The sequence below is a fragment of the Pinus tabuliformis genome, chromosome 3_2, assembly GCF_031772625.1.
Source record: "Pinus tabuliformis cultivar Carrire ecotype Pingquan chromosome 3_2, CPIR1, whole genome shotgun sequence".
NCBI classification, from domain to species: Eukaryota; Viridiplantae; Streptophyta; class Pinopsida; order Pinales; family Pinaceae; genus Pinus; species Pinus tabuliformis.
In genome coordinates this window covers 1130234363-1130247401 of record NC_142302.1, presented here as the reverse complement: position 1 = coordinate 1130247401, position 13039 = coordinate 1130234363, and the positions used below count along the sequence as shown (strand labels likewise).

At 37.5% G+C, this 13039-nt stretch overlaps 1 protein-coding gene across 1 annotated transcript in view; it reads left to right on the top strand.

Annotated features, from left to right (window-relative positions):
* Nucleotides 1-13039, top strand: part of LOC149184660 (mitotic checkpoint protein BUB3.1-like) — a 73617-nt gene that overhangs the window by 41711 nt on the left and 18867 nt on the right. The window contains exon 3 of the mRNA XM_089417646.1: nucleotides 3669-3751. Coding sequence (XP_089273772.1) covers nucleotides 3669-3751 — 83 coding nt within the window. The remainder of the gene's footprint in view (nucleotides 1-3668; nucleotides 3752-13039) is intronic.

Here is a 13039-nt window from a genome sequence, read left to right as displayed (position 1 = left end):
TGTCTAGATATCCAAACAAAATCAGAGAGTTGACCTATTGCTCCTATTTATATGTCCTAGTTGCAAATACCCTTTGTTACCTCCTTGATGCATAAAAAATGTATAGATGGGTAAGAGGAATTGCTTTACATGGTGGGGTGGTGTGGGGGCGGGGCGGGGTTGTGGGGGTGGAGGATATTGAACAACCATTTTGTAGATGGACTTTTTTACTCTCTTGAAGTTTCTCAAGTATTTGTTGTGGTGACACTAGATTTTTTGGATGTGTTTTGCTCTTTGGCTAGGGTTGTTGTGAGTGACTACAATTCAATTTTTTTGTAGATCATGATAGATGGGAAATTGGAATGGCTTAGTTTTCCTTGGGAGTGTATGAGGAATTTAGATATTGTTATATATCTTGCAATCTTATTTGGAGTTGATGTATCCCTTGGCTACATGTGGGAGTCGTGCCTCCAAAAGTTGCGCCAAGAGTGTTGAAAAAGGTACCAAGGAGAATACTAAAGTTTGTCAGTTCGAAGTTTGAGGAGAGATTCCTCATTTGGAAGCCCAAATTTTGGGGTGATATTAGCAGACTTGTGGCACACAGTTTGAGGAGAGATTCCTCATCTGACAACGTTGAAATCAAGGGGTTAGTTTGTTGAAGGTGACACGATTTTCTTAGCAGTAGAGGTTTGGCAATGGCACACAATTTGAAGTTTAGAGGTCATAACAAAGGCATAGGGCCCAATCGGCCCGGGGTGACCAGGGGCAAATTTCGGGAATCGGCCCCTCGCCACCCTGGGCCGGTTGGGCTGCGGGGTGGGTGGGGAGCAAATTACTAGAAAGTTGACACAAACTTCAAGGGAGAGATAAGTATATGAAGTGTATTTACTTTTGTGTCAACTCCTCTTCAAATTGTTTTTCCCCATAGGGGTTTTTCTAGGCTCTGAGATTGACCAAAGTCAAGTGTTCATTTGTGTGCATGCTTGTGTTTCTTATCAGCTGAATGTGAAATGAAAGAGTAGTGGTAGCCTAGTAATGTTTCAGTTGCAATTTTATATTCATGTTTTAATGTGCAAATGAACCATGGGGTTGGGCATTAAACAATGATGAGTAAAACTAATTGAAATCAGAGGGGTTATAGGGACCTAACAATTTTCTACAAAAAGTTCAAAGGTGGAAGTACAAGTTTCTTCTATTTGTAGGGAAATAGTCACTAGTCAAACCCTTGGATTTCTTGTACTTGCTAGTTTGCCCCTTGGAAAGACTTCAAAGGGGGTTTTCATTGGCTATTGCTTTGATGGTGATAGATCACTTTTCTTTGCCCCTTGGAGTGTCTATACTTTTCCGAAGCAGGATGGTTGCTTGGGCTTGATTGATCTTAGTCGACAAGGTCCTATCTTCACAGTGAAATGGATTGTTCAATGTTTTTGGTGATGAACTGTGTAAAGTGTTCATTAGGCATATAATTGTCCATGGGAGACATAAGCCTAGTATTTGAGGGCCATTTCAGATTTGCAATGCGATGAATACACTAGATGATTTTAAGATTGGATGCTCACCCTTTCTCAAAGTATTTGGCAAGCTTGGAAAATAACTATATCATATATTTCTTGCTAGTGGTCTAGGCTTGAGTGGGTTGTTGATATCCCTTTTTATTTAGCAAGGGATTGGAAGGTTTAGAATTTTGTTGCTTCTCACATCAATAGTTTCCTTCCTCAGATACTGTATAGGAAGGGACTATTTTCTTGGAAGGATTTGTGGGATGATGGCTAGGAAGGACACTTTTCCTCTTGCTAAGCATTCTAGTTGGTTAAACATATGTTTTAATAACTGCACTTTATACTCCATTGGCTAGATTGGATATCGTTTTAGGATTAACCCATTTGGATTTACAACTCTCATAGATTGTATGAATCTCTTTGCATGAAATATGCCTTTTAAAGGAACAGTTAGCAAGAGATGGGGCCTTACAGATGAAAAAGCTAATTGGGTTGATTGTCTAGGGGCATTGTTATGTTTTAGATTCTCTTGTTGATTCAAGAGATTTCCAATGTTCCATGTGTGTTGTTTTATTATGGACGACTCTCGAAGGAGAGATTGTTGAGTGCTAAGTTTATTGATCCTTCATGCTTGCATTTTGGGAGGATAGAAATGGTTTGCGACATTGTTTAGAATTGTAAGCATTCTTAATAGTGTTAGAATTTTGTATAAGAATATTTTATAGAATGCTAGCTAGTTAGGTGTTATTGACCTTGTCGCTTCTTCTCACTTCCATGCAATGTGGCATTGGATTATATACACTACCTTATATCATATATGATATTTGAAAGATTAGGTGTGAAGTTGTATTTATAAGGTCTAACTTCTCTATTCTTTTGCTTGGAAAATGCTTTATTTTGATTACTTGGCTTAATATAGACGAGAGATATTCTTTCTCCTTAAGTTGTTTGAAGTACTTTTAGTTTATATTCTTTTGTTGTATTATGGTGTTTTTAATATATTAATATAAACAACATCTCCCCCCCAAAGAAACCTTGTAGTCTTTTGGGGATAAATCGAATTTCCCATATATTCTCATATGTGGCTTGGAGTTGTAATTTTTTTTAGGCATGGACTACAATCAAGAATGGTTAGGCTTGGTAACTAAATATAAATGCTTAGAAAGAAAAGAAGGAAAAACTAAACCAAGAATGGATTGTCGAACACAATCAACATTTTTGTAGAAAAGTCTTCTACATAATGGGAGAAAATTACAAAGGTGTTATGGCATACCCATTGATCACGGTTGACAATTGTGAGACTTGTATTAGGATCCTAAAAAGTGGCCAAGCAAAAGCTCTTGGTAAAGGTTCCAAATTCCCCAGAAAAGTGAACCATTTGGATTTAATAGATCCTTCATGCATGTTGTAATCATGTTTTCATAGGAAATCATTCTTACAGAGTAATTGAGTAGGGTACATTGGATTTGTTTAATTTGCGCAACATTATATTTCTTAACACCTATGATGGTTGGAGGTTCAATGTGAGAGTGAGATTGATATCGTTTTGGCATATCTTGGGAATGAACTTTTTAGATTGGTTGGGGGTACTCTTAGAACCTACAACATCGCCATCATGAGTGTGAGCTCTATAGGTGATACTATTTGATGGGCAAGAGAAATTTGGGTTGGAAGCAAATCTTAATAATTATGAGCTTTGGCTAGAAGCATGCAACATTTTTTTCCAAAAATGGTTGTCACCAATCTTGAACATGATTGCAAATCCGACGAGTTAGCGTAAATGTGATAATAAGGGTAGTATTTTAAAGATAATATCTTAGATGATATTACTTTTATCAATCCATACTTTGAAAGCATTTCAGTTGTAGCATGTTTGTTTCGCTTTCTGATTGTATTGCATACATCTGTTATAGTGATTATGAATGGTTTTCCCTACTTGTATCTTCTCTCTTAGCATTTCAAGTTTGTCTTCTACAAGATTGTTGCTTACTATAGATTGTTTCTTTCTCTGGTGTACCTAACAGACTTCACATTGTGTCACATATTGGTGATGTCATGCATTTTCATTACCAGTAGGTTAGTACAATCATAGGAGCAAAGAGCAGAGATCAAAGAATCGAATTTTTATTTGATCTGAGTAGAATCTAACAGAATAAGAAGGTATTATTTAACATGCTGTTAAATGATCAGGTATGATTTCAGCACCAGGAAGGAGGATATATTGGGCAGGCATGAAGCTCCTGTTCGTTGTGTTGAATATTCATATGCAGCAGGTAAGAAAAGCCCATGGCTTTACCTTGCTTCTACTTTAGATTTAAAGTTTGTTAAAAATATCATTTACATTCAAGTATGTAACAGTTGAATAAAGGCATGATTGAACTGGCATAAAGACTGAATATTCACTATTTAATGTAAATGATATCCTGAGACTTGCGTTCTGATTTCAGATATGCAATTTTCTACTTTACAATTCACTAAAACCAGTAAAACAAGTAAAACCAACAATGCAAAGAAGCAATTGTACAGTAGAACCCATCCATCACAAGCTCAATGCCCATTGGCAGCATCATATCAGCATCTCCCTTGGAAATGTGAAGGGAAGTGACCCTTGATAGGTTAAACTGCAACACACAACCCATTCAAATTCTAAACTGCACAACTATAATCACAACCAACTTTTTGATTGTAATATCCTTGTACTTACTACTTATGAGTGACCGCAAGCATAAGCCCACATATGCTTGTGTGCTTCAATTCTGGATCCGGAAATAAAATTTCTCGGTACAACAGCTTATGCTTTTTTCATATAATCTCATGGCAATCACAAGAAAAACACCTTAGCGCTTGCATCTTCATTAGAGAATTTTCTTTTGTATTGCTTCTGCTATTCAGGTGCAATAGTGTTACTGTTTTCTGGGCTGCAGGCCATCCCTTTATCAATGTCAGTGAATACAGGGACCCATTTTTGTGTTCTTGTCATTGATCGATGGCTTTGTCGTCCTTGCTCGACGGCTTTGTCGTCCTTGCTGACCGTGTTCTATTTTCTATGAGTTGAATGTCTGAATGTGCTGGAATAGGTGTACCTGAATGGGTTGCTGCAGGACACTTCTTTGCTTTAAAATGTGTCAGCCATTTTCAGTAAAACAAGTAAAAGTTAAAACCAACATTGCAAAGAAGCAATTGTACAGTAGAACCCATCCATCAAAAGCTCAGTGTCCATTGGCAGCATCATATCAGGATCTCCCTTGGACATGTGAACAAAAGTGACCCTTGACAGGCTAAAGTGCAACACACAACCCATTCAAATTCTAAAATGCACAACTATGATCACAACCAACTATTCTTGTGTGCTTTAAGCTCACATATGCTTGTGTGCTTTAATTCTGGATCCGGAAATAAAATTTCTCTGTATGACAGCTTATGCTCTTTTCAAATAATCTCACAGCAATCACAAGAAAAACACCTTAGCGCTTGCATCTTCATTAAAGAATTTTCTTTTGTATTGCTTGGGCTATTCAGGTGCAATAGTGTTACTGTTTTCTGGGCTGCAGGCCATCCCTTTATCAATGTCAATGAATAGAGGGAGCCATTTTTTGTGTTCTTGTCATTGCTTGACGTCTTTGTCGTCCTTGCTCACCGCGTTCTATTTTCTATGAGTTGAATGTCTGAATGTGCTGGAATAGGTGTACCTGAATGGGTTGCTGCAGCATACTTCTCTGCTTCAAAATGTGTCAGCCATTTTTAGTAAAACAAGTAAAACCAACAATGCAAAGAAGCAATTGTGCAGTAGAACCCATCCATCACAAGCTCAGTGCCCATTGGCAGCATCATATCAGGATCTCCCTTGGACGTGTGAAGGAAAGTGACCCTTGACAGGCTAAACTGCAACACACAACCCATTCAAATTCTAAAATGCACAACTATGATCACAACCAACTAGTTGATTGTAATATCCTTGTACTTAACTATGATCTACTTATGAGTGACCGCAGGCATAAGGCCACATATGCTTGTGTGCTTTAATTCTGGATCCGGAAATAAAATTTCTCTGTATGACAGCTTATGCTCTTTTCATATAATCTCACAGCAATCACAAGAAAAACACCTTAGCTCTTGCATCTTCATTAAAGAATTTTCTTTTGTATTGCTTCTGCTATTCAGGTGCAATAGTGTTACTGTTTTGTGGGCTGCAGGCCATCCCTTTATCAATGTCAATGAATAGAGGGAGCCATCTTTTGTGTTCTTGTCATTGCTCGATGGCTTTGTCATCCTTGCTCACTGTGTCCTATTTTCTACGAGTTGAATGTCTGAATGTGCTGGAATAGGTGTACCTGAATGGTTTGCTGTAGAACACTATTCTCTGCTTCAAAATGTGTCAGCCATTTTCTGCTAGAAGCTTCTCAAATTTCCTCATTTCTTTTTTCACTATCTCACCAAGACTGGGCAGGCATGATGTTGTGGGTTTTAATTACTATAGCACGAGTCAGTCATGGCCCTTACTAATCGCTTAAACCAGGACGAGCCAGGGGGGAGACACTAGAGCTATTCACGCTTTTACCATTCCATGCCTTTGGTTTCACACTTACTATTTGTCTATTTATTATAATCCTCTTCCTCTTCCAGAGTTGGCTAAGTTACAACTGCTAGCTCCCTGTCTTTGATACTCCTCTTCTGGTGTTGGGTTGGTGGCTTCTGCTACTTCTCTGTCTTTGATGGCATCACAAATTCTTCCTTAGTCTTCAACATCTCTCTTTCTTTCTGCGATGGCAATGAGAATCCTTTTCCTTCTTTGTGATGTTTTAACTTTTCTCTTAATAAAAATCTTTAAAGTATATGGCTTCCTAAGATTTAAAAAACTGTTCTTCAATAGGTAAAAGTTTTTTTTTTTTTCAAGATGATTGCCTTATGAATTCATGTCTCTTTGTGAACCTTAGTGTCACAATCACAGTTATCCTGAACTCAAGATCTTACTGTTGAAAGTTTATACCTCTCACAGAATGCTAAACTTTTGAGCATATAAGAAAAGCGGAAACGTCATAAGAAACAGACTTATGTAAAATATTTGCCTTTATTACAATGAAGTCAGCTGATACAATGGGATTGATCGTCCTTTATTTCTTTGGCTAGATAGTCGAGTCCATATGATTAATTGATCTCTATTTTTTAATTGGTCACTTGTGTTATTGTTACTGTTACATTAGATTGTCATTAGATTGGGCATACTGTTCGAGCATTGTACTCCAATCGGGCTGTAAGTCCCCGTGTCACTTTGATCTAATTAGGAAGAATGGTCCTGTGGACAAACATTTTCTTCTGTCATTGTATAGTGACCTGATTAGGGCTGTAGTCCCTGTGTCATTTTGACCTGTATAGGACAATTGGTTCGGCCGAGGATAATCATTCTCTCTGTCATTGTATAGTGATCTGATTAGGGAGGTTATCCCTGTGTCACTTTGACCTGATTAGAGAGAATGGTCCTAGAGGCTGTAACCTCCCAGCATTGTGCTTTGATCTCTTTCTAGAGTAAGCTTGCTTATCAAACGATGCATTTGTGCCATACATCGGGGATACTGACTGGGTTATGGCAATGTGGTTGATGCCATTGATGATATTGTGATGATACTTATTGTAATCTTGATGATCATTTCTTATACAAGTCTTCAACTTGAGAACATCCTGATAGTCATTATGAATACCTCCCCAGTTAAGAGGGAGTGTTGAATTTTGTAACTAGGTTCAGTCTTCATAATGTATGATGTTGTAAAGAATAAAAAATAATTTATTTGAGATGTAAAAGAAAACGAAAAATTAATTTTTTATGTACTTTTTGGTCAAATTCGAACAGCCAAGTCGGCCCTCCAGAGGACAATTCGACTCAATATTAAGAGACATCTTTTCGGACATGGAAACAACTATATATTGGCATCTATTCTCCGCCATTTGGCAAACAATTCAGTCTCTCTTCTGTGGAAAAGAATTCAGGGCTGTGGCATACAAATCTGAGGCACATTCTTTTGGTTAATGCGAGTTTTCTGTGGCACCTTCTCTCTATAATTATGCGAGCTTCGTGTGGCAGATCCTGAGACACAGACCTGAGCTTTGAAGCTGGTATTTATGTGATGAAGTACAAAGTTCCTGAAATATATTCTCTGGGCTTGAGCGAAGTTCCTGAGGCACTCTGTTTCAGTGATATATTTCATCCTAATGACAGATTTGTGGACAGTCTAGTGAACAATATTATGGACAGATGGAGGGCTGACATGGCACTTGGGTTACTGGTTGGTTTGACTTGGATTTCTCTTGTTGACTAAAGATTCTATAAGAAAAGGATTGCTGGATTTTCCCCTTGTGGGTTTTTCCCTAGCCTCTGGCTTAATTTTTGGTATCTCGTCTTTTTGTGCATTATACCTGTACAATTGCTTGATGACCTAATGAATGAAATAAGTGCTAAATGAAAGACATAAAAATAGTCACAAGTAATTATCTTGATTAGAAATTCTAGTTTGCACTTGAATTTCAACAGGCCCAAGGGCTTAAGTATAGATTTTGCTAGAATGATTGGAGTCCGTGAAGAAAGGTTGTATAGACTCTTGAAACAACCAGTGTAAGCATTAGTGCATATTGACATCAATCCATGTGAACTTTGGCATATAAGATATGCACACCCCCACTATGAGCTTTTCTTGCTTTAAAACATATGGTTATAGGTGTTCCAGATTTGCAGGTAGAACATGAAGAAGTTTGTAAAGGTTGTGCACTGGGGATGAATGTTAAGAGCCCTTTCCAAGCGGCGAAAGTAGGACCAAGGAAATTTTAGATCTAGTTCATTTTGATGTGTGTGGACCAATGCCAATGAAATCTCTTGGAGGCTCTTTGTACTATGTAGCCTTTATTGATGACTTCTCTTGCAAGACATGGATTTACTTCATGAAGACAAAGGATGAAGTCTTCAACAAGTTTCAAAAATTTAAGGCTGAAGTGGAAAATTCGAAGGGAAAAAAAAATCAAGATCTTGAGATTTGATAATGGAGGAGAATATACATCCAAGGAGTTCGTTGCATTTTGTAAAGAAGTTGGGATTAAGAGGGAGTTGATAGTTCCTTAAGTCCACAACAAAATGGAGTTAATGAAAGAAAGAACAAAACCATTGAAGAATCTGTAAAGACAATGATGCATGATTAAGACTTGCCTATGTTTCTATGGAGTGAAGCATCTATGAAAACCGTCTATATTCAAAACATAAGTCGTCGTCAAGTTTTGGAAAACAAGACTCCTAAAGAAGCGTTCATTGAATAGAAACCATAGGTTGGACATTTGAGAATATTTGCTTGTCTAGTTTATATTCACATACCCAAAGATATGAGAAACAAGCTAGAGCCTTCAGGAAAGAAAGGAATGTTAGTTGGATACAATGAGTCATCAAATCCCTATAGAATCTATCGTGTAGGACAAAAATAAGTTGAAGTCAACAAGGATGTTATTTTTTATGAAAATGTTGCCTATTGGAAATCCAAAGAAGTTCCTATGGATTTTGGTGAGGACAAAGAACATGAAGGCCCCAAGGAAGAAGGTTCTGGTCCATCCAATTCTTCAGAACATGTTGTAGATCATCAAGAAGAGCCAAAAGTGTCTAGTGATTCGTTGGACCCAGTTGTTGTTCCTGAAATTAGGAAAAGGCCAACCTTGCTTAGATCCACTTTGCGAGAAGCAAAAGGACATGCAACACCCCGTGGCACCTTCAAGGAAAGCAAGAGACCAAAGAGGTATTCTAGATATGCAACGTTGATGACTAATCTCATTGATTCTAAACCTTCCACCTTTGAAGAATCAAACTAACCAACAATTTTGGAAGGAAGCGATATTGGAAGAATACCATTCGTTTATGAAGAATGATGTATGGGAAATTGTGCCGAGACCTTAAGGGAATTTTTTGGTAACCTCCAATGCAGTGGATGGAAGTATTGACAAATACAAGGCGAGATTTGTGGATGGAGAGTTTTCCCAGAAAGAGGGAGAGTATTACGATCAGACATTTGCTCAGTTGCCACGTACACTACCATTAGATCCATTATTTCTATTCCTTTTTCTATAGTTTGGAATTTACATCAGATGGATGTAAAGACCTCTTTCCTCATTGGTGTGATTGAGGAAGAAGTGTACATAGAACAACCTAAAGGTTTTGAGTTTCATGTGTTGATATGTGTAATCGTGTTCGATCTTCATAATGTCTATTATAATCATGATTTTATGTATTTGATGAAAAGAAAAAAATAAATTTATTATTTCATTCCCGATGCATGGGTTTCATGCTCAAGGTAAATTTATTTGTAGGTCAAGCACCCATTGAGTGCTTTTAGGTTTGTCATAGAACTATGAAGTCAAAAGAGTTATTGTCATACATGACCCCATTGGGCATCTTGTATTATGTAATTTTTTTTATTTGAGTCATAAAAGACCCTCTAAGACCTTGTCAACGAGCTGCAACAAGTCGACCTATATGAAAGATCAAGTTTGCCACATGGAGGCAATTCGTACACCCGAAAAGCCTATATATAAGAAAGAACTCCACCTCGTTTGGACACACAACAAGCAAATTCGATCTCTAGAAGAAAGAAGCAGCAAGACTAGAAGGATGAAAATGAAGGATAAGAACAAAGGAAGCAAGATCGAAGTTCTGGACCTCTCTCCCTTGTGTTAGGGTTTGTAAAGTTGTTGAAGTTGTTAGAAGTTTGCTGGGCAAGGAAATTGTTGGAAGTTGTTGGGCAAGTCAAAGTTGTTGGAAGTTGTTGGGCAAGTCGAAATTGCTGGAAGTTGTTGGGCAAGTCGAAGTTGCTGGAAAAGTTGCTCGGGTCGAAGTTGTTGGGGTCAAAGCTGTTGATGGAAAGGTCAAAGTTTGTCGCTGTAAGCTATGTAAGGAAAGCTCATCAAGAAGGAAGGTTGACTTGGTCTTGGAGGGGACTTTGTCAAGAGTCCTAGGTCTTGGAATTCGTCATTTGGAGATTCGATAAGAAGAGAAGAATTCTTGTGCGTTTTCTTCTCAAAAGGAGAGGTTTTGGACCTGGCTAGAAACCAACATTTTGTGTTCTCATCTCATTGATCTTCATTGTTTAGTAGTTGTTTGATGATAGAGAACACTATAATAATCATGTGAAAGAAGAAGTTAATTAAGTTAAGTAAAAATACATCACATTATCAAAAAAAGAGAAATCACCTAATCTAGTTGCCCCTAGATTTCTCAACATGGTATTAGAGCTAAATTGACAACAAGGAAAGGCAGTTTGAAGATCACATCATTGAAGAAGGATACATAAGGACCGAGCACAAGGAAATCATTAAGGAGGACTAAGAAGCACCAAGGATAAGTACTCATCTCAAAGATCACATCGTCACAAGGAGAAGAAGACCTCAAGGACCCTACCTCCACTCAAAGAAAGGAGGACTGCACTTTTGAAGCATTTGAAGTCTCCATACTCTACATTTCTACATCCAAAGAAAGCAAGAGGAAGCATTGCCATCATCATCAAAGAAGTCAAGGTGATCTCCCTCTCATTGAAGAATGGATCACATTTCAAGCATACTTGAAGGAAGCCATCTTCATCAATAAGGCATATTTTATTATCAACATCATCAAGAAGGCATCTAGTTGAAGATATCATCATCAAGGAGCATCTTCTCTTGACAAGTAAGTATCTTTATAATTATATCTGAATCTACTACCAAAATGACTTCATTCTGCAAGGAAAGCAATAAACTGGTTGGGTCATCAAATTTCCTTGCATGGATGAAGAGGATAGATTTGATCCTCATAGAGAATGAAGCTATTGAATATGTATAGGGCTCCATCACTAAACCTGCTCAAGAACAAGCTCAAGCATTATCGAAGTATATGAAAGGGGAAATAAGGGCTCAAAGAATCTTCATAGAATCAATAAAGGATTCACTCATCCCTTATGTAGCATAGTTGGAGAAATCAAAGGATATCTATGGAAAGTTGGTAGAATTGTTTTCTATAAGCACTGCAGCAGAAGTTATATTGTTGAGAACCAATTTATGCAAGATTAAGGTATCAAAGGAAGAAGGGATAACCTCATACCTTATGAGGGTGTCACAAATAAGAGATCGACTACAAGAACTAGGAGAAATAATGTTTGATAAAGAGATGACCACTGTTGTGCTCAATGCACTACCTGATTAATGGGGCAACTTTGTACCAAGTATATATGGAAAGAAGCAAGCCACTCCATTCAGTGAACTTTGGTCATTATGTAAGATTGAAGAAACTAGATTGAAGGCAAAGAGCGATGTTGGTTTAAAGGAACAAGTTCAAACATATGCTGCCATGACCAGGAGAAAAGGAAAGTTTGGTCCTCATAAAAATAAGAAAATCGATATGTCAAAGATACAATGCTATGAGTGTAATGAATATGGGCACTATAAAAGGAATTGTCGCGAACTCAAAAAGGACAATAAGAAGAGAAAGGAAAAAATGAAGCCCGTGTTACCGATGAAATGGAAGAAATAGAAAAGAAGAAATCATGGAGGAAGTGAAAGATCTCTACTATGAATGAGATAATCTTCTTCACTTAGTTCTTTTCAGTTATAGAAGATGATAGAAAGCATCACAAGTATGATAGGGTGTATTATAGCAAGAAAGGGATGACATCATCATAGAAGCATGGAAGGATAGCTGAAGTAGAAAGTCGACATGGTTTAGCAGTCATCCTAATAGAAAGGAAGTAGCTCATGTCATCTCCATTGAAAGCATATAAGGACAACCGAACTAGAAGTACATATGGTTGGAAGAAAGTCATCTAGCAAGATGAAGGATAAAGAAAGGTCATCATCATCATTATTAGAAAGGAGCATTTGTAGAATGAGGGTCATCGAGATCCTCCACTGGAATCTTTATGAGAAGGTTCACCTCTACTTGGAAGAAGCAAGTGTCTCACTTATTGTCTACATTTCACCTTTTGTGGGATCCATTGTTTAGAAGAATGATGATATGGTGACATAGGAGTGCAGCGTGTCAAATTGGTTGAAGAAATTTCATCTTCAAGCAAGAAAAGGAAGTTGCTAGAAGGAAGTATAAATGACCAAAAGGAGGAAGAGGTATGTATATACTTAATAAATAAAGTCATGTCATCATATAGTTCCAAATAACATGGTTGAATGCTTTATCTCATGAGCATGATCGAATAAGAAGGATCTCCTCCATTAGAATGATGCATTAAGGCATATACACAAGGTACCTTGAACTCTTCATATCGATAAGATAAAATGAGCATAATATGACCTCATATGGAATATGAGGTGGTTGACAATCATGGTTCCTATGATGAAGATCCTAAGGTGAGCAATATGTGAAGAAAGGAAGGAGAGTTCATGAAAGATGCAACTATAGATGAGATAATTGATCAACATCCCAGAACAAAAAGAATTACCTATGACATCTGCATAGTAGAAGAAGGTATGAAGACCTTGATAGATATGTTGGAAAAAGAAAACCTTGGTAATATGTGTCTTGGAGATAGATTCCTACGTGTGTAGGATGTTGATGTGGC